Raw genomic sequence first — 25,592 nt, forward strand, 5'->3', positions numbered from 1 at the left:
TACCAAAGTCCTTTTCCCACCTCGCACAGCTAGCATTGTATGTGTGAGTGTTCTGGGCGAGCAACATCTTGTATAGGTCCGAGATGAGTTTGTTATTGGATGTGCGCGTGAGAAGCCATCTCTCATAGGCAGAAAGGAGCCTACTAGCAAACGGCTTAACTGTGAAGTGCAGGGCCCACTGTCTGATCTGGGAGAATCTAAGCCTTTCAGTTTCGGGCAACCCATATTTCGATCTAAGCCCCTGAAACATGATGATCCCATCTACGTCAAAAAGATGACCTAAGGAGCGACATTCTGAGGACCTCCAACGTGTAAATGTGGCTGCGTCCATGCCTGGCTGGAAGTCGGGATTATCGAGCAGAGGAGTAACAAATCGTACATTTTGCCATCCTACATATAGGATTCCAAGGACCTTCTTAGCAAACTGGTGGAAATAGAATGGGTGGATAAATTTGAATTTGGAATGTTGGATGTTGATTCCCTATATACGTGAATCCCATTGGAAAAGGGAATACAAGCTCTTGCCTCTACCATTTCGGTTTTAGATGCCACAATATATGAACATACTGAGAGGATTCTTGATCTAACCAGACTTGTGCTTGAGAATAAGGCATTTCTTTACAACAGCGACTGGTTTCGACAGGCCCAAGGAGTCTCCATGGGTTCCAAATGTTATCCCTCGTATGCCAACCTCTACATGGGCAATTAAAAAAAAATACATGTGTGGTCACATTGCCCACCAGAGATTGTAGAACGCATAATATGTTGGAGAAGATATAAAAACATTATTTTTGTCATCTAGACAGGCAGTTTGACTCAGCTAACTCCCTTTTTGAACTTCTTAACAACACTGTTACAACTTGACCTTTACACGTGTTAATCCCAGGCAAATAGAATTTCTAGATGTTACTCTGTATACTAACGAGACCAAACTAGCTTCAAAACCTTTTAGGAAACCCACAGCATGTAATTCTATTTTACATGCAGCAAGCGCACATCCCTATGCACAAATTAATGCCATTCCTTTGGGAAAAATGACTCGGCTTAGGCAAAATAGTAGTGATGACCTGACTTTTACGAAAGAATTGGAGCAACTGGAGCACCTTTTCAGCCAGAGAGGTTATTCTGACATGAATCTAGCCAAAGCAAGTAACAGAATTATGAAAGCAAAATGCAATTCCCTTCCAAAACGGAAATCTAAAGTATACAATACTGACCTGATACTGACCCTGATAACTAAATACTGTACACAAAGCCATGATGTGTATAAAATCCTTCACCAGCATTGGCATATATTTAAGCTGGATTCTACCCTGATGAAATACATATCTCCCAAACCTAAAGTTACATATAAAAGGGGGACCACACTGAGAAAAATCTTGTGGCTGAGTTCCATCATCCCCAGCCCCCCCAAAGGGATTGGTTCGTTCTTCCCAGCCAAACCAAAAGGCTTCAATAAATGTATTAGGTGCAACGTCTGTCAATATGCAGCTGAGAAACAAACATGTTTTCAATATAACACGACGATTAAGCGCTATATTCAGAGGTTCATAAACTGCACTACCAAATATGTGATATACTGTATTGTTTGCCACTGCCAAAATATATATGTGGGTATCACTTACGGACCCTTGAAAGAATGCATACAAGAGCATATAAGAGCCATAAAAAATAACAATGCAAGTTACCCTTTGGCCACACACTACAACATGGCACACTCAGGATCCGAGCTGATTAGGATTACATTTCATTGTATAGCACATGTTGAATGTGACCCTAGAGGTGGTGATAGGAACATGACCCTAATGAGAGCAGAAACAAAATGGATCACCAAACTTAGGGCTGTTGATAGCGGCCTTAACACCGATAAGGAACTGCATGTTTTTCTCAATGATTACATTAACAATATTTCTTAGCTATCAGTAGACAATTACACAGGGTGCTTGAAACTCATGAGTTAGCGATCTTATGAGCAGATATGTTAGGGTTCTCATGTCAACATTTCAATGTTCTTATTGCCAGTTACTTAGTCAATACACATTATAAGGCAACCCAAATTGTTGTATGTGGTAATCTTGTACACCTTACTCTTCTGGATCATTTATTGTGTCTGGCATTATGACTTTGCGCAGGGAATTATCTCTTTAAATAATATTGTGTTATTTCAGAATTTAACTGTTAGGGGTACAATACCTGACTAACCATAAACCACCATATTGTTAAGAAGCTTCTTAAACATATTGTTTTGAATATAAATATTCATTTTGGAGAATTTACTGTCTAAGGCTGATTTTAATATTTAATATTTATTCATATTTCTCACTCTCTCACACTTGCCCATACAATTTTGGGCACTTTCAGAATTGAACTGTTAGTGGTATGACACCTTACCAAACCAAACTATCATTTTCTTACAAAAGCTTAGAGAAAACACTGTTTTGAATATGAATGCTAACTTGGATAACCTTTTACATACTATACTGTCTGTGGCCACAATGAGTGGCCGGCTCTATTTTCCCACATTTACTCAGATTTTCTGTCTCTCACACCTGTTGTACACAATAACTAGCATGAAATGCACTCTCTGTGAGCCACTCCAATATGGCCGAATTTAGGGCTTTCTACTTATTACTGGGATCCTATTCCTCTTACCTTACCGAGCTTCACTGTATTTTGCTAATTACTATCTTTATTTCTTTTTTTTACCTTTACATTCATTTTGATTGTGACCCTGGTGAATACTCCCATGGTTTCAATAAACTATTATCTTATACATTTACCTTACATTGTGGATGTTATCTTGTGGATCTTACTTGGCCTGGGGATTCATTTTATTCTCATTCATTTTGCTTCCATTTCATTCCTTGAGTCCCAACAGTTTTTTTCAAAAGCTGCACAGACTCAAGCATTGGAGTCTGCATACTATTTTCAGCTGACCAAGATAGCAGATCTTATGGCCATGTAATTCATTAGGGAGCGGTGTCCCTTTTTCTTTCTATCTCCTGATCACTTAAGTGCATCGGCATTATGTTAGTGTCCGCTCCATTCTTCCGGGACACCAAGACTCCACGCAGATGTTTCACGTTGAATGGTAACTGGCCACAGCAATTTCATTATGCTCTTGCCAGTAATGCCCTCTGCATTCCCAACCACAATTTGTTTTGGACCTGGAAGGGGGTTCTATTATTGAGATAGTATGATTTTGCACACCGCTTTTTATGCTCTTTATTTGTTGTGTCATGACAGTCTCTCATAGGCCTTGTAATAATTACACGTATCATGTGACCTTACATTGCATACACATGGTTTAAATGTATTCGCTGTACTTGTTGGTTTGTGCACATACCATCTACATCCATTATGGATTTCATGGACACGGCACTCACCTTAGCACACAAAGGCGGTACTACATTTTGTTTCTCTTAAGGGTGTACTTGAATTGTCATTTTGCCACATTTATTTATAGTACTCTGTTTTATTACAAGCTTTGACAGCCAACCTAGAAGGGTTATCGATTGCTTATTGCTTATGGAAACTGGTACTGGAGCAACCCAATTTATTATCAGGTACTTGTCTTGTCCCCACATACATGCTCTTGCACTTACATTATTTTCTCTCCCCCCTTGTCTTTTACATCTTCATGGTCTTTGGAATCCCAGCTGTTTTCACTGTACTGCACCTGATACGTACAGAGGGAGACCTACCTTTGCGCCTTTGGACCACAGGCCAGTTCTGTGATATATGAAGAATTCCCTCCCCAACCTAGCTTAGCATACTCTGTAGAGGGACATTAATCTTATGTTTCTCTTACCTCCATCACTAGGTTACATATGGCTCTTGAATAGTAGAAGGCTACATTTACAACAGAACGTTTTCTTCACGACATTGGATGCAAGAATCGATCCATTGATATCTGATGGCTAGGATCTTTTTCTTGCACGATTCTTATAAGGTTTTGCAACGTGGCTGACTTGATATGTTAACTTTTAACACATTTTTCTTGCTGTGGAATAATCATACTTATTACTCTTCAGGTTCTCTGTGTGAACCAGACATTGGCTCTCCAAATCCTTCTTCTTGCAAATTGCTTACCAGGATATTAATGTTACCTAGGTCAGTACTTCTTTCCTCTGAGTCTATCTTGGCATGTTTTACTCTCATGTATGCACTGGGTGGATGTCAGTGTGGGTGATTACTTTGTCGGACTGAAAGTCTAGAAACCTTGGATTTCACACTTTCCACAACATAGGTGATCACTTCAAAGACATCTCATTTTTATCCATGGATATTTATGGGACCATCCTCACTTCTACTTACTTTACACACTTTGGGAATTAACGTTACTCATCAAATGCTTTAAAATTCTTTTAAAATGTTTTGGGACCCCATGTGCAGGAGCCCCTTCATTTCTAGGGCACCTGAGTAGAGATGAAATATGTATTCTTGAAACATGTATGTAACTTTAAAGATACAACTGCGAGATCATATGTTTATACTCATTTAAAGCCTTGAAGAAGTGACTTTGTGACAAAACACCTGTCAACTGTTTGCTCCTGTTTTCAACACGTTTATACCGATGATCACAGTTACCTGGATTCAGTCTACAATAAATTACAGGTTTGAAATGCTACAAGAATCCTTACTTTATGGACTGACTTTGTTTGAACTCCCATTGAGTGCTTTACTATCTTTGTTTAAACAACAAAAACATGGTAGCATCTAATTTAGATGCTGGGGCCTTGACGTTTGGTCGTTAATGGTAACTTTGTGTGCTCCACTTATGTTACATATGTTTTGGATGAATTCTAAAATGTAAGTGAATAAAAGAGCAGAGACATTACAAAAAGCAGACTTGAGTCGCCAGTCACAGTTTCAAAGTATCTGCCAGACTAAACTTGAGTTTGTTAATCATTCACGGGCTTCTTGAGTCACCGAGTGAGGAAAGCTTAGTTTGTGTACCACATGGAGAGATGGTGCTATTTAGCAGTCCTGCGATAATTCAAAACCGGGAATTTGGTGTTACAGGACCAGTGGTTAGTTTGAAGTAAAATCAGGGCCGGGCCCTAAGTTTTGCTCAGATGCCATTGGCCACTGTTATCAAAGGTTAGGGTGCCGAATACTAAGGCTGTGTAGTCTTGACTGCACCTCAAGCCTCCATCTTCCACCACCAGGCACCCCCTGCCCCTTTCTTGCAGGTTCTTTTTCATCCCGCTTACTTTGTCACTTGTTTCATGTCTATCTCTTCTTCCTCCTTTTATCCTTCTGTGTTCTCTTCTCACTTTTTGTCTGGGTCAAAGTCTGATGAGGAAAAAGGCATTCACTGTCTTAAAATAAGCACTTTACATGACTGAATTGACGCTGCTCACCATTTCCCCAGACGTGCTTGAAAATCTAGCCACTTTATTTTATAGGGATGAATTGGAAGTAGGCCGGGTTTTCAGGTGAATATAAAGAACATTCCTTCTTCTTGGGGCAGAGTAGTCAGAAAATCCCTCTTAAATACCATTGAATGTTCATGTTTTTAGGCTAGACCAGCAAAACTGAGCACTGCCATAATATTTTTTTTTAAATGGGAGGCTGTGGAAGTTGGTGAGTATTTAAAGAGAAAACTCCCAAAAGTATTCTTGCATGCTTCTGAATTTGAAGATTCGCCTGAGTGATAGGATAAATACAGTCTTTTGCTAGCCTTGCTTGCTTTATATTTAAAAAATCATTTCAACGTTTGATTTACAATCTGAGTTTAAATCACAGTTGACAAACTTGTTTTTGTGTTTTTCCCTTTTTAAAACTGCATTTCCCCAACACATTACAGTGGGATTTTTAATATTCCTCATCATTGCAAATCAAAAATATACCATTTCATGTTTGAATGCATGATAGTCTGTTACTGGGGAGGGCAGCTGTTAAGATTCCCACAAGCTGTTATATCATATTTTAAAAAAATAAAATAATTGAAACCCATTCGGGATTCACAAATCATAATAAGGAAAATTATATCTTGTTTTTTAAGGCATCCAAACCTTGTGTATCCACGTGCCATGGTGACCACTGTTAGAATAAGCCAATTCAAAGGCACACCTTCACTATCATTGGAATGATAAAAGGCTGCAAAATCTCATCTGACATTTGACCCTGTTACCTATTTCAAATGAGGTTTTTTCTGGCCCTTGGAGGAATAAAAGTCAGCCCTGCTGGAAATGAAACACGTGATGATAGGTCCCTGCAAAAGATATATTAATATTGCCACCTGCGTCATTGATCTTACATGCGTGGACATGCTTTGCACGAACATGTTTGTCACAAATACATTAACCCACTTAGCTAACTTGCTGCCATCAGGGTTTTGATATTTAGGTTACCAATAGATCTTTGTACCAGGTACAATAACCAGTCCAACTTTAGAACTAGCATTAGAACTTGTGCCATGCAAGTTACAAAGAAATCTCTGCAGCTGACACATTAACTCATGAGTTATCTGACTTGGATTAATACCATTGGCCTCCAAGTTTCAGAAAGAAACCAGAAGCTCCTACATTAGCTCCTGAGCTATCTACCTGGAATTTAAACTTGCGACCCATTGTTGCATCCAGGTCTCAGTAGCAGATGACTTTACTGACAGAGCTAGACTACTGGATTTGAAATTTGGGACCTGGAATTTTCATTTAAATTCCAGCCGTTCATGCTTTAACACACTTGTGCTGTGCTTTTGTGAAATCTTTTGTATTTATTATAAATCTTAAGAGGGTCTTACCCCAGGCTTTCCTTGCTTTTCATTGGCTTCTATGCTTGCCACTTACTTTTCCTCTGTTACTATTGGCTGTAGCATACTGTTTTCTGTGTGCTTCTCTTATCAGTTTCCTGGGGCCAAACTACTGCTTCCATCCACTTTTGTGGAACAATTTCGTTAAGGTATTTTGCCGGCACATCACTTGCACTATGTTTGTTTTTATTTTTAAAGTGCTAACATTTCTTTTTAATCCTAGCTCGCTCAAAACCAGCGCTATTCGCTTTGTTTGCCATTATTTTCCCCAGCTCACGTCACAGCCCCATCCCCTGTAAATGCCATTCTCGCAATGGCCACCCTCGCTTGTTTTTTATTTCCGGTGCTCGGATTTCCTACAGCAGATTGCAGACCTGTAGTCTCCACCAGTGCTTTGCCTGCACAGTGTTTGAGCTGTGCTTGTTTTTATTTATAAAGTGCTGGCATTTCTGTTTTATCCTAGCTGTGCTCTAAACCAGCTCTGTTCATTTTGTTTGCCTTTAATTTTCCCCAGCTCACGTCACAGCCCCTCCATCTGTAAACGCCATTTTTGCAATGGCCGCCCTTGTTTGGTTTTTATGTCTGGCCCTCAGAATTCCATAAGCAGATTGCAGACCTGTAGTCCCCGCCAATGCTTTGCATGCGCACTTCAAAATGTGCCCTGGAACACCTCCAGCACTAAATAAGCATATTTTATGGATGTATGTGGGAAAGTAAAGAAATATTTACCACTTGTAAATAAAAAGTTCAATATGGTTCCAGTGTATTAATATTATAGCCTTATAGCCCGCCGTAGCGGGCTATACCGGCTGTTAAAGGCCCGTTGCAGCGTTAAAGGCCCGAGCCGAAGGCGAGGGACTTTAACAAAGCAGAGGGACTTTAAAAGCCGGTATAGCCCTGCTATGAAGGGCTATAAGGCTATTAGAACATTCTGCCACTAGAGGGCAGAATGTTCTAACAAAACAAAGCCTTCAGGGAGCGCGAGGGGATTGAAATCCCCTCAGGCTCCCTGAAGCCTTTGTTCACAGCCAGAGCTGTGAACAAAGACACATTGGAATGTTGGTGCTCCGGGCTTATACCAGCCATTATAAGCCCGGAGCGCTCCATTGTTTTCAATGGAGCTTCCAGCATTCCAATGTTCTAATAATATTTATTTTTTGTAGCAGTTTTTTATTCTGTGGCTGCTTTTATAAAGCATTAGTGGGAACAAATGCTTGTGGTCGTCTCTTCTCTATTAACTGTGTGCACTTTAGAAATGTTTGTAGAGTGGTTGGAGACTGCTCGGTGTATGAAGTGTTCCAGCTAATGAAAGCTTTTAACAGTGTGAGATGATTATTATTGTCTAGATCAGAAAATGGGTAATGGCGAATGGACAGAAACTAAACCGTACCAATTTGCGGGTGACAGATTACAGTATTTTTAGCAGCTTTCTGCTCCCAGCTGGCACGGTGGCCACAGTCCCCCCGCTACTGCAGTACCCATCATGTATTTTTTGCGCACTTTGTACTGGACATGGCAGATACATATTTTTCCAGTCTGGGCACTCCCTCTCTACATGAAGCCCGCCGCGGTAATGGCTTTATGACACCCTCTCTTTCCTTTGAGCAAAATGGCATCATGGCAAAACTGCTAATGGGTTTGGCCGGCTTTCAGAGAGATGTGTCAATGAACCCCTGTCAGGAAGCTCCAAGGTAAAACATAAGTAATGAAACTAAGCTGTTCTGACTGCCTGCTTGGAATTATATTGCGTACTTTGAACTCGTATCCTGCAGCCATTTGTGATTGATCGCCAGTGGCTACTTGCAAAGGTTCCAGCCATACGTAGTCTGCACCGGGGATGCCTGCTCTGGCGGGTTCACCATCCGAGCTTGCCTCATTTCAATCTTTGCTAGCCATGGTATATCCAGAAATAAGACGAATAATTCAGCAGGAGGAAAACGTTTTATAATTGGCATTCATAACATTATTGTTTTATGCAAAATATCTTGTATCAGTGTATTCGTTCCTCTGTTCAGTTTGCCAAAAATACGATCCTTTCTCTGTAACTAAGGGCAAGATGTAGGTAAATTCAATTTAGCGAGTCCTTAATAGCGATTTTTACCGAATCGCTATTAAGGACTCGCTAAATTGAATGTAGGTAGGAATCGCTAAAATATTAGCGATTCCTTAAAATTCCTTAATAACTAATCGCAAATTGAGATTCGTTAATAAGGAATACCTACCCATTCATTCCTATGGGCTAGGAGGCCCATAGGAATGAATGGGAAGATATTCACTATTTGCGATTCGGTATTAAGGAATCGCAAATAGCTGTAGCTATTTCAAGGGTGCCAGGGTGTCTAAAGGACGGCCTGTTGCACCCCTGAAATGTGCACGTGTGCACATGTGGGGCACATACATGCCCTAAGGGCATGAATGTGTGCCACATGGCACTTTAAAAAAAGCAAAAAAGTGCTTTTTTACAGGAAATCGCTAATTACCAACAACTTGAAGTTGATGGTAATTAGCGATTCCTTAAGCCTAAAGTGCACTTTCTTTTGTGCTACCTACATTGCATTAAAGGAATCGCAATTTGCGATTCCTTAAATGCAAGAGCAAAATAAGGAATCGAAAATTTTGCGATTCCTTATTTTGCTAGTAGGTTTAAACTCACCTACATTGCTCTCAGCCAAATACCGATCGCAAATGCTGAAATTCTGTGAATTTCAGCATTAGCGATCGGTATTTGGCCACCTACATCTGGCCCTAAATCTTTAAAACAGACTTTTGCAAAATGTGCACTTCTGTCTGAAGCTGAGAGAAATGTTTCTTTAACGGTTGTTTCTGCAAACAGAAACTTCCTACTGTACCTGCATTTTTTTACCATGAACAAACGGACCTGCAGCAAACATATGTTCACACAGAAATTTCTCATAATTTACTCTGTCACCGGCTTGTCTTGTGTTTTTGATTCACAGCAAATATATTGTAGCTGGTTTTCAGTATGGTTAAGAGTTGGTGTGCCTGTGTGCCTTTCATGATATTCCTAAGTTATGGCTACTGCCCCTTTGTGTGTTTTTTTGTGCATGAAGGTTGACGCACTGACAAACTTCGAAGTTCGACCACCTTTGTTGTTTTAACCGACACTGCACACGTTAAACACATTTTTAACCTTCAATGTCCCCGCGCTTCCTTAAGCTGCCACCGTATAAGTGGGCATGGCCTGCCACACTTTTCCAAGCACAGTGGGGTCGCTCCTTTAAACCGTGTGTCTTGGAGTGAAGCTCTAAACATTACATGAGGGAGCTTACATTTGTGTGAGGGAGGCAAAGAAAGGAGGCATGGGGAAGCTTTTTATTATCCTTCTTCTATCAGACAGCTTTTTATTCTTTTATCCCTCCACTTCCACCTCTATCTCTATTCGTATAAGTGGGTGAGGCCTGCCACACTTTTCCAAGCACGGCAGGGTCGCTCTGTTACACCGTGTTCCTTGTATGGAGCTCTAAAATTGATATCGAGGAGCTATCAGCTGTGTGAGGGTGGCGAAGAAAGGAGGCATGGGACAGCTAATCACTCAGGCGTCTTATGGCCATCTTCGGGAACCAAGGTGTGTGCAAAGCTTAACTCGGGCCGTCTCAAGTATAGTCCCAGCACCTCTCCGCTACCCCTCAGGGCCGTCTTTAACCCTGGTGGCGCCCTGTGCGATAATGTTTGTTGGCGCCCCCAATGACCACCTCTGCCACGGATTTCCTCACCACTGCCCTTTAACAGTGCCCTTCAAGTCTCCCGAACCACTGTCTCTCGGATTCATTTAGTTTTATAGCACCACTCATACCACTGTAAGGTGTCAGAACACTTTACATCTCACGCACACACATTGCACAAAGACAATCATAGGTGTGTAAATCAGTGTATAGGAAATGTTACATCAGACAGGACTACAAGGTGTAGTGTAGGAGTGACATGTTAGCGATACTAGTAGGCAATAGAGTTTCAGAGTCCATATTTTGGAAAAGCAAAAATTCTGAATTTAAAATGTAACACCATTGTTAGGGGTTTTCTTTAATAACAACCTTTGTATTCTACCCAAATGAACCATTTTGGCAAGATTAGGATAATGAAAGACTGGACAAAAAAACATATAGCGCTAACATAATACTTGCAGTTTACATGCAGCTGTTTGATGGCAGTTAATAGCTCAAACTTCTATATTACGATTTTGCCTCACAAACAACAAGTAACAAAAGGAGATCTCTTGCAGAAGAGTAACCCAGTGACCTATTTACATTACATGCACGTTGTTATCTGCATGGTACACATTCTTAGCAGCAGTCATTTTAACCCACTGTGCTACCTTTGGATGAGTCAAAACTTCCACTAGACAAACCTCCGGTCTCTTTACAGGAAGACGATTAATCACCGGAGTTATGTTGACATTTTAATTGATGCCTGATAATTGCTGGAGGCCAGGAATGTGGTAGCAGGTACTTTTCAAATAACAATATACTTGCAAAAATGATGCCCCCACCCCGTCAGCGCACGGTGCTGCTACCCCTTTCTCCATATATCACCACCCTTCTTTCAAACCCATCTATTTTTGCCCCAATTTATAGCCTCCTATCCCTCTACAGCCATTGTCTTCCTTGGGCCGTCTGTTTTCCTACACCCATCTTACTGGCACATGCATCAAGGAAAAATCCAGTCGGTAAAATACCGAATCGGTAAAATCAGCCGTTAGCGAGTGCATCAACATGAATCGGGACAAAATAAAGAATCGCAAAATAATAACCCGGAAAAATAAAGAATCGCTAATAACCAACCCGCTAAATTAAATAATCGCTAAATACCGAACTCGCAATCACCAAAATCACTATTAGCTACCGGCAAGTGCCAATGGCTAATAACGAATCGCTACTCAATGCATCAAAAATCGCAAATAGCGAAAATCCCAAAAATCGCTGTTTAGCTTGAGCAGATTAAGGGGAATCAGAACCTGGAGGTAAAGTTACAAAAAAATAAAAAAAGTAGAAAAAAAAAAATACATGTGCCACAGATGGCACCAATCAGCAAGCCCTTAAAATTGGCCCTGGAGACCCTGTTGGCTTGCACAAAATGGCAGCCCTCTACGTGCTAGCAAGGAGGATGCGAATCAATACAGCAGGATAGCGCAGGAGAAGGGTCCAGGAGAGAGTCTTCAGAGTGCGTATCACATTGCTAGGACAGAATGAGGATGAGGTGTACGACAAGTACCGACTGAATCGTGCCATGATCATGCGCCTAATTGCAGACCTCGAACCACTACTGCAGCACCAGACACATCGGACCAATGCAATTCCTGCGCACATCCAGGTCCTATGCAGCCTGCACCTACTGGCCTCAGGAAGTTTCCAGGGGGTCATCGCCGTAGCCGGAGGCGTATCGCAAAGCGCACTCTCACGCTTCTTCCACAAATTCATTGATGCCATGCTGACAATGATACACACCCACATCGGCTTCCCCACAACCCCACAGCAGTTGGACCGCAACAAACAGGCATTCTACCAGGTGGCCCATTTCCCCCATGTCATTGGATGCATCGACTGCACGCATGTCCCCATCTGTCCACCCTCTGCCAATAAGTACATATTCCGTAACCGGAAGTCATACCACTCAATCAACGTGCAGGTTGTGTGCGATGCCAAGCACATCATCACGGACCTAGTGGCCCAATTTCCGGGGAGCACACACGACTCCTACATATTCCGACACAGTGGCATCCACAGGCGCCTACTCAACTGAGAATTTGGAGAGGGACTTCTGCTTGGTACGTATACATTCCTCTTCCAAACATGAGCACCACACATGTATATACATCACCGTAGCTAAGCCTTTGCTTCCATCTTTTAGGTGACAGTGCATACGCCCTGCGGGAATATATACTCACCCCCTACATCAATCCAGCAACACCACAGGAGCAACGATACAACGCGGCCCACATAAGCACCAGGAATGTAACAGAGAGGAACTTTGGGATTCTGAAGAGTCGCTTTAGAATCTTACACAAGACTGGCGGTGCCATGCAATACAAACCTGACACCTGCTGCAGGATTGTAGCTGTATGTGCCATGCTGCACAACATCGCAACCAGAAGGGGGATACCCATAGAGGTGGACAGGAATGACGACTACCGGGATGACCAACCACCCGCACAACACCGACAGGCACACGTCCCTAACACAGCTGAGGGGCAAAGGAGGCAGACATACATCACGCAACATCATTTCTGATCCAGGGAAGAATGAACCATGACGATTGCATTTGTGGTGCTACTGTTTAATGCACAGGAGCACTGAGACATGTGCGGGCAGACATGCTAGAACATAAGAGCTCCCCAAAACAAGTGTAACAAAACATGCCCGTTGTAGTCATGGGTGTGCAAGTCTCAAATAGGAGAGGACCCTGGTTACCCCACCATGGTCATGGATGGCTTTCAGTTAGTCTAGTGGCGCTTGCCACGAACGCCCAGCCTCCTTTCAGGTGTCTCCTCTACCTCACCACGGCCTGTCCCTGTGGCTGTGGAGCAGCGAGAATGGCGCCTCCTGGTGCTGGCCTCCGCCACGGAAACACTGCTCACACTTGAGGCTGCCTCACTGCCGTCCTCCCCTCCCAATGCGCTAGCACTGAAAGTACCGCTCTGCAGGTATTCCACTGCAGCGGTCACCTGGCCTAGGGCCTTGGCAACATCACCGCAATAATGGCCCAGGTCCACCTGCAGTGACACCGAGCGGCGTGACAAAACAGCTATGCTGTTGCGCAGCCTAGTGATGGTCTTTGTAGAGGCTGCGGACCGGAGCAAGTTCTGCCGGTGCCTCCTTCTCTTGCTGTCATGCCCTTCTCTCATGGCACGGGTGAGTTCCTGGATGTCCTCCCTCAGGTTCCCATTACCCTCTGCCACCACAGTGGTCATGTCCCTCACTGCCGCAGTCAGGGTGCGCATTTCTTTTGCTAGGCGCGCTATGTGACTGCTGATGGTAGCCATGTGTCTCCCCTGTAGGCGCTGGACACGCAGCATCTGTTCTTCAATGCCACCATTTGGGGAGCTTGCATCTTCGCCTACATATGGTGTACTGCGCAGAGACCTGCGGCGCAGTGGGAGTCGGACACGTGCTGGTGGTGCTGCAGGCGGTGGGACGAATGTTGGACTTTGGCCCGATGTTGTTGCAGGTGTCTGACATGCATCCATCACCTGCATGGGTGGGACTTGTGACCTGCGTCTCCGCTGTCTCGTTGCAATTGGCGCATCAGCAGGTGGTGGTGGTGGTGGTGGTGGTGGTGGAGGTGGTGAATGCGGCTCTGCCGGAGTATCGACGTCAGAATCGGCTGGTGTCTCTGATATGATTAGCCAGCCGCTGTCGTCGGAATCACCAGGAGATGCATCTGTGTGTGAAACAGTGCATGGTTAGTGGGATTGTTACTACTAAGGTGTATTTTACTACATACATGTCCTTCTATGATTCACTAAATTAAAGTCTATTTCTAGCTTCTACAGATGTCTTGACTAAAGTATATTTTGTATTCCTGTACATGCACACCGGCCTGACATGACTATGACTCCCATGATGCACTATTGTTATGAGTGAAGATGTGTGGGGCAATTCTGCATGCACACTGTGATTGTGCTGGGGGTTTGGGAATGGTTGTACGCAATGCTGAGTATGGGCACAGACATGCATCTTACCTTGGGCACTTGTGGCTGCGCCGGAGGTGTCCATCTGTGTGACTCCGACCACGGCCTCTGGCTCGATGGTCCCTTCTACCAGCTCCTCCAGGGCAGTGTTTTCTGGCACTGTTGATGGTCCCCCTCCTGTTCTAGCTGCCTCCCGGAGCCTTTCAGCGATCCTCTCCTTGGCCCGCTTCCTGAGGTCATACCACCTCTTTTTTAAATCGTCGATGCTGCGGGGCATCACACCCACCGCATTGACCCTCTCTCTGATGCGCAGCCATATGCGACGCTTCTCAGCCTCTGGCACCTTTAGGGACAGCTTCCCGAACAGCCGATCGTGTTTGCTGCTCACCCCTTCGATTAGGTGCTCCAGTTCCCGATCGGAGAACTTGCGCTTTCTCTTTCTCGCAGATTCTGCGCTGGCTGGTGCATCTTTCTCCATCCTGGTTGGGTAGGGTGGTAGTCCTGTCAGTGATGAATCACTGGGCTCAGGCTGTCTCCAGTTCCTGCTCCTGTTTGCTCCTCTGCCGAGTGTTTGTGGGTGGGGCTGCTGTACTTCCTGGTTGTGATGTAATTAAACCGTTCCCAGAGCGACCCGTTTTTTGCGAAATCGCTATTACCGATTTCGCTAATACCGATTTCGCTATTTGCGGGATCGGTATTAGCGAATTCGGTAATACAGATATCGCTATTAGCTAATTCGGTGTTTGCTGTACTCGCTATTGTTGATTCGGTAAATATTAGCGATTTTTAAGGAATCGCTAATTTTTGCCGAATCTGTTGATGCATTCTCAAAAGCGATTCCTTAATAACGATTCCTTATTTATCGCTATTAAGGAATCGCTATTGGATTTGTTGATGCATGTGCACCTAAGTCTTTTACTACCTGCCACCTTCCTTACTGCCCACTGTCCTTACTTTTCCAGCCTCCTTTTCTGATCCATACATCAAGCTAAACTCCCATCAAATGCCTTATTTTGCATCCCTTTCCTACCTCTATTATGTCCTTTCCATCCAGCTTCCTTTACACTCCCAGAAGCTTTCGTCTCATTTTCCCTCTTCCATTTCCAGAGACTTTATTTTCTGCTTGTTCCCCTCTCCTCTCCGTGCTCATGGAATCTGCTCTTGCGGCGAGCTGGAGCCACACATAGATGTACTTGTGAGTTATTAATCAGTGCTTATTGTTAAACCTTGAGACCTGGTATGGCAAAGAATCTGGGTATGTGGTAAAAATCAATGCATCCACTGCTGGCAGCACCGGAGGCTCAGACATGCACCGGGGGACAAACAATTGTGTCCACTCCTGCTTATTACTTTAATGTTCCATATTATTCCTAAAGCAGGTTTAATGCTTGCACTAACCCCTTAGAATATGAATAAAATTGTTCCTTGTGGACTACCTCCCCAGTGACTATTCCCACTGCTCCCCTAAGAGGTACAAACATAACTTACAACAAAAAACAGCTTTTTGTTAATAACAAAGTTGAAACCTACTGCATTTACCAATGCTTGTTCTTATTTTAATAAACCGCCTGCTAGCTACACACATATTAATTGCTGACTTGCTGAATTAATACTTGATCTGATAGTGTAACTCTTTCCAGAAATGCATAATTTACCGATAGCCCTACACTGATACATTTGCAGATCTGGAAAGGCAATGTTATTTTGAACTGAACATCATCAAGACAAACAACTGCTCTATGAGCTGAACTGCAAATACCAAATACGATGACATCCACCAACCTCCCATGAATCAGCACAGTTCGCCTGCGATGTTTGTAGCAGGCCTAAGTACCTTAGTACTTGGATAACCACGGAGGTGGAAGTGAGACAACTCCATAGTCCACTACAGTATAGGTGAGAGAAACCAATATTCAATGCGGGTTGGTGGATATACACCCCTGTACTGATATAAGGGAGAACCAGTTGTGGCCCCTTCTTAAGTGTCAACGAGGGCCAGAATGTTGGTTTCAAAGAAAATCTGAATGTGTCAATAAAGACCTCAGTATGGCAAATCGACATTGGGGAAACAACCTTTACAACGCAGTCATTACATCACACTACATTTACAACACAGTCTTTACAGCGCAACATCCTTTACAACGCATACCATTACAATGCATAGTATCCCTACACTATCCAACACTTACCCTACTGTTGCGCCCCCTGGAGTTAGAATAGCAATTTTTACCCCGACACTATCCAACACTTACCCTACTGTTGCACCCCCTGGAGTTAGAATAGTAATTTTTACCCCTACACTATCCAACACTTACCCCACTGTTGCACCCCCTGGAGTAGAATAGTAATTTTTACCCCAATACTATCCAATACTTACCTTATATGCAATGTAACGGTATGCGTTTAATGGTATGCGTTGTAAAGGTATTATGCGATGTAATGGAATGCGTTGTAAAGGTAGATTCTAAAAATGCGATGTAGTGGCACGCGATGTAATGGAATGAGATGTAAAGGATGTTGTGATGTAAAAACTGCGTTGTAAAGGCATGCGTTGTTAATGTATGCGTTGTAACATCATACATTCTCGACATTGCCATGAGAGACTTTATTTGCAAGTTGGTTTGGCTCCTAGCCCTGGCTAACCAGGTTGAAACACAAAAATGAATGTAGGTTCTTGTATAGTGTTTTGTCTCAGGGGTTTCCAGCGAATGGACTCTCATGAAAATCTAAATTCCCTCCTACCCACTGGTCTGCACAACAATACTCCTGCATGGTAATCAATTCTTAATAGAAGCACAGGAAAGTGCAGAAAATGTAATGTCCTCTTGAGGACAGCACTAGAGAGTGGGTGACACAGAGGTAAGAGGAATAGGGCCCACCTGCTCTATCCTGACTTGGAATGTGAATTAGCAATGAGTTATTCATATCTTAAAAATAACATTAGCTGAAGAGGCCCTTCTTTCTTATAACATTGTTCACAGCTTTAATGTGCTCCTGTTAAAATGAAGATTATCTCGTAGACAGGTCACGTAGAAACAAGTTTATTCATTAAGTTACAGTTTCAGATAAAGGCAACTGGAAGGTGGTAAAGTCCAATGTAAAGGCCCACCAGGAGCAGCCTCCTTGCTGCTCAGCCCATCTCTTCCAACTGACATCTCCTCAAGTCCCACACACTCAACATTCCAAATGACATCATTAATGGCTGAGCAGCAAGGGAAAGAACAGGAATAAGGAAGATGCACCAACTAACAACAATTAGGTTATAGCAGCTTCCCTATAGAGATCTGTGAATAAAACACAGTCTTAAATCTGCTGCATTTACTGAACTTGCCATCATTTTGAAGCGGGTTGAAATGATTAAGAATGAATTAGGAAGTAATAGTGGCTGCCATTAAACTCGGCATGGTAATCCATTCTGGAATGTTAAATGTGGCTCTAGATCGGAATATCAGTCACTATGGTCCTTGCAAGACGCTCAATGTCACTGAAATGTGGTGAATTTACGTGAAGTTATAGGCAGCTCTAAAGTTTGAAGAAAGTCTAAATGGTCAAGAATTACCTTTGGGACAGATAGAAGAGTGTCTTATAGGATAGCCAATTGGCCAAAGACTACTGACAATTTGATTTCTGAACATGATGCACCTAAATTAATAGTAGTGCTCTATGAGGAAGTCAAACAATATGAACACATTTCTTTCTATTTCCTTTGACAGTGATACACAGTGGTTTGGAGGACTTACCAATGTAGAGCAAAGGGAGTACTTGTATGTAACAGCCAGGAGATCTTTGACAGGGGGGATTTCGTTCTGAAAAAAATAAATGAATAAAAGAGAATTATAGCTACATCTTCATTGTGTTCTATAGAGTGAAATCATGCGAATATGTCCCCACTCTCCACCATCTTCCAACCCCGGTGTTCATTACTGAAATTCAAGAAGCTAGCCCCCTACGTCTGAAGTACTATCACTGAGACTGATCAATTATTTCACCTTCCAATAGATATACTTTCATCTACAAAAATTACACGTAGTTGCTTTCCATTGAGCTTCATTCCCTCGATGCTTAGAAAGCTACACTGTCATAAAATCAGAGTCATTCCAAGATATCACTTTGCAGAATGTCAGAGAACATGTATCAAAAATAACCCAAGGGGGCTCAGTATGTGAATTCATTCTCTTCATGGTGGGGGTACTTTATGCTACAAAGAACTCCGAAATAGTTCACGAATCTACCCCACTGGCCACTTTCGCCTGTTGTAGTCTTTTATATTAAAGCTTTTAGCCCTTTCTTACGGTTCACCATAAAATGTAGCCAAGATTTTACAATTTCTTCCTCCCAATTTTAAACCCCATGTGCTTTTAAAAGAAAATGCATTTATGCAAGCCCCATGGATCCTTTTTACTACTGCAAGATGCCCAATGAATTAGAAGTGACTACTTCTATGCTATCACTGTGTTTCATAAGAAATATATGCTATGAAATTATGCACTTAATATTAGCTTAATTATTATTGCAGCAACTCTACAGAGAAGAGGTTGGAAACTGTTACCTACCAAGAAAAATGGATATTGGTTTTAAGTATTCTGAGGACTGTAATTATCCGGAGGAAGACTTTTCAGTAATACCTAAGCTATATCTTTAGTATCAAGGAAGATATAGAGACATTGTAAATGGCAACAAGAATGTCAATGTAGAAACACGTTAATCAATAATTGGACTCCCTTGAGGATATTAACAAAATGAATTGGATGCTCTTTATGAGAGATTGAATTAGAGCAGAAATGTCCAACGTTAGGGAGACAAGTAGAATGGTATATATATAGATAGATAGATAGATAGATAGATAGATAGATAGATAGATAGATAGATAGATAGATAGATAGATAGATAGATAGATAGATAGATAGATAGATAGATAGATAGATAGATAGATTTTTTTTCTATTTTATGATGGATTCATGTCCTCTACATGACACAGATTATTTGATGGTTTAAAATTCAATTTACATAACATGGTGCGGATATTTTATGAATATTACTAAAATAAGGAGAAAAATAAACATTTGTTTCTGATATAGAGCCAAACTACGAGTGAGTATGTCACTTATGCATGCCGTTGGGCTCTCAGGGCAGTGGCCATCTTAATATTAGTGTCATTTCTTTTTACATAAAAAGGTATGCACTGGATTGAATATTACATTATTTTGTCTTGTATAATGCTTTCTGTGCTCTTGCTCCACACGCGTCCACCTTGAGAAGCCTGTAGCTTCTTTCTACTCTGAGTGTCAAGTGCAGAAAGGGTGTACCTGCCCAAGTTGCACAGCCACAATAGGATGGACCCCAGGACATCATTGACACAACCTAAACCACCACCGTTGTGGCCTGGTTACCCTTCTCTGTTCTGTAATCCCTCGAATGGAGTCTTACATGCTCCCCTACAAGTGATGGCTGCACTCTTTTACATTGCAACTTGAAGCTAGAGATGTCCCCTGTATGATGTGTAGCAAGTTTGTGCATACCAGTCACTGGTACTATCGCTTAATATTAGGGTGAAATCTTACATCACATGCAGTTTAGGCACTAAGAAAGTTCACGTGGACTGTCATCATCGTGGGCATTTATTGAGACCATAATAACAAAGCAAATATCAACAGACATGTCAGAGTGAAAACACAAATGTATTTATTAAAGCCACATGCTCTCTGTGATTTGCCACGTGGAAAATAAAGGCTGCTACCATTGTTCCTTTTTTAATTTCAACAAAGGACATCTGTTCTATTCATAATTCTTTTGCATCCTGAGACTAATGGAGGAGATGTGGAAAGCTGTAGGACATCTAGAAAAAAAACTAATGAAATGTTGCCACAGGAGCAGGCATTAGTGTCTGACGAAAGGACCTTTAATATTGGTCCAGCAGCCATGGAGTGCTGCAAGGAACTTGTAGTAATGGTTTAAGGTACTGCAGCTTCATATGGTAAAGACTCTTGTGTCTTACCGGAGGGCACTCCAGTAAGGGCCTGAGTTACTGTAGCAGACTTAGGAAAGTGATGGTTCCAATTTTTCAAGGGACCATGAACGTGTGCCTTCAAAAATTGTGAGACTTGCTGGCTTTGCCATTTCTTGTTTGCAATTGTTCATTTTAAGAACATACAATTGCAACAAATACAAACACCCAGAACTTTATCTAGCCTCCTATCTATCCTTGCTCCGGACACTCTAACGAAGAAGAGTAAAAAGTTGTTGATGGGGTTCTCGTCAATGGGAAGCACTCATGCTCTATCTTGCAAACACTGATTTTACACAAAGTAAATGTTCAACAACTGTTTCAGGTAACATTCATGACATCAGTCTGCTACCGTTTGAAAACCATTTGCTCTAGTCATTTTTTCTAATGTTTACAAAGGGGTACCACAGAAATTATGGTGCCTAATTTTCACAATTGCTAAAACTATTCACAGAGTTGTCTACTTCTGCCCCAAGCCTCTGGACTTAATTTACATTAAGAAGCTGTCAGATAGCTTTTACTCAGGGATCTCAGGGAACCCCCCAAAAAACCCAATTGTGCCTCCACCAGCCAGGTCAGGTGAGGCGTGTTCAACGGTACTACCCTCTTGAGTGTATTGGTAGGCAAACAATGAAGCCCTTGCTATTTCAGGGTTCATCAATAGGACAAACCAGAGGAGCGATAATCTATTGTTTGCAATGTTTGTATCATTTAGGGGCCCCACAAACTGTCTCCAAAAAGGGAAATCAATCAAAATTTATGAACAAAGAACAAAATGTTCCACCACCACTGCATAGTGCATGAGGGACATTTATCCTTACCTGCAGCACTACTCACTCTGTCCGTCGAATGGGGTAATCTTGCCACTGTCCTGGTAGCACCACAACACCCCAAATAGGGACTTTCCTGGGTCTAGGACAAAAATTTATAACTGTCTGCCTGCATTCTATCTGCTGCTATCTGCTTCTTCTCAGTGTCTTGTGTTAGGACCGGCGCTCCGTCACATTAAAATACCTTCTTTTAGTGTCTTTAAATCAATGTGATACAGCGCTTTCAGGACTCAATTTGTATGGGTGCATTATAGTCATGGTTGCCATGCACCTATGCACATTTATAGCGTTTGCAGTGTTTTATGATTATGAACATGTATTCAGTAGACTCATTTACACATACATTGTAGTGCAATGCTATAATATAATCATTTATGTATTGTCATGCCTGCATATACAGAGAGCAGGACAATTTATAATCATGTCATGTAATCGTTCTTTGTTTAAGTTGCCCGACTTCCTAGGCCCAAGACTGTACTTGTTTTGGCACCTCTTTGGCTTCTCGAGAAATAAATAATGAAATGCATGTTGTTTTCAAGAAATAGCAGTGTTCTCACCCTACTGCAGGTATTGGAATGCCAACTGGTTATTTTCAGATTGGAGAAGATACAAGGAATTCTTTGAAGACAGTTGGAAGCGAGAAGGGAGGATATCTTTTGTGTCTGGCTGGTCTGGGAATCAAGGTCACCACACCGAACAAAGAGGTCTTACTTAAAAGGCGTAAACCTCCCCAAATAGAAAAAAGTTGCAATGAAAGATTTTGCCATGATGAAACCAAGAATCGAATTCTATATTGTATGATGCGCAGGGACAGAGACCCCTGACTTCTGCTAGCTTTCGGAGAGAAAGGAGCATCTTAGAACTCGCTCCCAGCCTTAAGCACCTTAACCCATTTGACGTGAGTACTTCTCGGGAAGTCAACACGTGCTGACACCTTTGGGAATAGATGGAAGGGTATTAGATAGCATCTCCCCTTAGTACAGTGTAGGGACAGATTTATTTTTATTTCTAATGAAAAAGGATCTAGACTTTGTTTCCATTTTGAGCTGTATCCTAATCCTCGAATTTACCATTGTATTCTTGATATGCCGAATTACTTATATTCGTAGAATTGGCTCTTTATTGATTTTCTTATATCTCTATACGCTAATCTTGCGATGTGTATACATTTTATTATTCTTGGCTTTATAATAAATTGACAAACCTAAAGTCGGAGTCTGTGGTACTTTCAGGTATGATATTGTCATCATATTCCAAGTGTTTTTCCCCTCCATCACCGTTTAGTAGGTAAATAAAAGATCCTGAGCGCTAATATCGAGGCAGAAGATAGGGGTGCAATTTGGCGTAATCAAATGGTAGCAGATGAGGGTTTACCCCTGAATAGTGAGGGTAGAGGAGAAATATAGGGCTGATTAGGAGGAATCAAAGTCCAGATGCAGCAGACAAAATATCAGTGAAGAGTGGTGGAAACTTGCGGAGGTTGATGGTGCGGTGGAACTAAAAGGACGGCGTGAGTATGAAAGGTCTTGTGAGGAGTGTTAGATTGCGGTGTGTTTTATTTGTGTTATGTTTTGCGGAGTTGGAATGCATGTTGAGTGATTGTGGTTATTGGTACTGGTTCGAACACGTGCGGATCAGGTAATTTGGTGAACGGGCTCAAGAGAAGTCCAAGATCCCGGGATAGTATTGTAATGTAATTGTCTAAGTAAATTGTGGGAGTCGTGAAGCGCTATCGACTGCTCACTTGTGTCAGGGGACTTTGTGTGAGTGCGGGATTAACTTGTTGTGAGACACCTCAGGTACCGGGGGTGGATTGCAATGAGTAAATGACCAATGCAGGTCGGAGGTCATAGCAGATGTGTGTCTTTGTATGAGTGTTCTATCGATCTCTTAGCGGACAGACAATTACTTGTTGTTGTAACTGTAAGTTATTGTGACTGTGGTAGGACCTGTTATTTGGTTAATAACTTTGGGTAATACAGTTACTTGTAGAAGCGAATGTGTGAGCGAGTGAACAAAGTGAAATTGTAAAGGCGGGTGAGCCGCTGCAAGGAGTGAGCAGTGACATCAGGGTGCGCCGCGCTTGGATTGTTCGGTTGGTTCACGCTGTGCTTGGATTGGTTGCTTTGCGTTCATAGTCGAATATTGGATTGTGGGTTGCAAATCGATCGAGTTTCATGATGTGTTGCTTTTGGGTGTTGAGAGATTTGTGTAGAGGCGACAGAGGGGTGGTGACTCGGATTGGAGAGGAAGCTCCATCGGAGGATACCCCGGACCATTATATGGTAATGAATGTGGGCTTGAATATGATTGTTTGGCTTCAGAATTGGCATAAAATCACAGAGAAGGAAGGGGAATTGGCTTTCCCTCGTTATGGGTCATTTCGTATGGAGGTTTTGTACCAGCTGAGGGGGGTGATGGCTGCCCTTAAACCTCCACCTCGACTCACACCATTTGAGGCTTTAGACGCTTGGATGAGAGCTGCATTAGCAAAGAAATGAGAGACATCACAGGGACAAATGAGGAGAGCAATGAAGGCATATCAAGATGCCAGATGGGATGCACAGCTGAAACGTTGGAGAGTAGACACGATAGAAGGAGAGCGCTTATATCCCTTTCGATTGTTAGCAGGCGAGGCAGAGGGAAAGAGCAAGAAAGATGAGGATAGTGATACAGACGATAGTTTTCTGGACAGGCTCTTAGCCGAACGACCTCCACCTTGTGACTCTAGATAAAGAGGTTGCAACCAATAGAGGAGACAGTAGGAACAGGGCAGGTGGGATTGGAGGAACAGTCAACAGGAGTCAGAAGACAAATAGCCATGGTACGGATTCCAGGAGGGTCAGGGGAATCAGTTACCCTAATTATGAAACATCCCAACCTGCAGGGAATATGCAGTTACCAGATGCTCTGTCAGTGCCAGTCACCATTGGACCAGTAGTCCCCATATATACTCCTAGAAAGAGACATAATGACAGTCAACAATACACCGGTGACAGGGAAGAGACAATATCTGGGGGAAAATTAACACAAACGGGAGCTGGTCTAGGACAGGAACCCGAGGCTTATAGTACTCCAGTGCATGCTACTGCAGATCCATCACGAATGGATAGTGGGTCAGAAAGAAGACCAACAGGAATCTTAGCGAATTCTAGGTCAGACCTCCGAATGTGGGTACAACCAGTGAAAGAGTCAATATTGCCAAGAGAACAAATGGTGAGGGCAGAACCTTCTAGGATACTGTGTGGGCCGCAGGGTGTGTGTGCAGGTTATCATTGGAGGAGTAGGATCTGGGATAGAGAAGATTGTTCAGCAGCAAAGAGGGAAAAAGAAGCAATTCCGAGAAGAACACAGAGTTGTGACAGAGAAGACGTAGCAAGGGAAAGAAATCAGAAAGTGTTACAGAGTGCTATTAAAGCGCCAATGTTAGATGTAGTGCGGTTGAAGGTGGAAATAGATGAGGCGGTTGAAGGGAATTTGCATATGGAAAGAATTGAGACATATGACCCAAATGAATTGCTATTTGTAGCCAAGGACATTACAAGAAAGGCGAAGTGGGCTTATGATTCCCTATGGCAGTTAGCATAAAAGTATGATTTTGATTTGAAGAAGACCAAGATGATGCAGGGTTCTTGCAGACTAAGTTATACTGAAAAGAAGCTGGAGGAAAAGCGAACTGTTGGGTTGAAAGCCCAGATTAGAGAACTGGTACTAGGCATGCAAGCTTGGAAAGCATTAGACAGATGGGAAGAGAGGTGGGCCAATAAGAAATGTGCTTAGACCGGAATAGGTACCTCCTCACCTCAAGGGGGAGGGCTGGAAGCCACTGGCAATTTCCCTTTGAGAGAAGTGCAGAATGGAGGGTATGTACATGTGCCATGGAGCAGAGGTGATTTGGCTGCTTTTACGAATGATTTTCCTTGGCTGAGGGAAAAACCTGCAGAATGGTACAAGCAGATAGACCGGTTTGTCAAGATCTCGAAGGTGTTGTGGATCGATTTGAACACTTTGTTTGATATAGTGGTCCTGACAGATTTGTGGGCTGCATGCAAAATTGCTATTGAGTGGCCAACAGCAGAGCCAACTAGAGATTCTGTAAAGCATGGTCCTTGACCTGATGTCATGAGGAAATATGATTAAGTAATTACCTGGTTGCAGTCTAAGGTAGTGCCGCAGATTGTTGATTGGCTTAAAATTGATCGTACGACTCAAGAGCCTAAGGAATCACTGCATGATTACTATGAACGATTGTTATTGGCTTTCAAACAGCATAGTGGATTAGATACTATTGATCAGAAAGATATGGGACAGTTTGTCTCCAAGTTTGTGTTGGGTTTCAAATCTGATATTAGT

General features: G+C 42.5%; 1 protein-coding gene across 7 annotated transcripts in view; it reads right to left on the minus strand.

Moving 5' to 3' along the window:
• Nucleotides 1-25,592, minus strand: part of LOC146811135 (uncharacterized) — a 469,768-nt gene that overhangs the window by 164,724 nt on the left and 279,452 nt on the right. For all 7 annotated transcript variants that reach the window (XM_085618200.1, XM_085618199.1, XM_085618198.1 and 4 more), the window contains one exon: nucleotides 18,146-18,211. In XM_085618200.1, coding sequence (XP_085474326.1) covers nucleotides 18,146-18,211 — 66 coding nt within the window. The remainder of the gene's footprint in view (nucleotides 1-18,145; nucleotides 18,212-25,592) is intronic.

Source organism: Triturus cristatus, chromosome 7 (assembly GCF_964204655.1).
Source record: "Triturus cristatus chromosome 7, aTriCri1.1, whole genome shotgun sequence".
Lineage (NCBI taxonomy): Eukaryota > Metazoa > Chordata > Amphibia > Caudata > Salamandridae > Triturus > Triturus cristatus.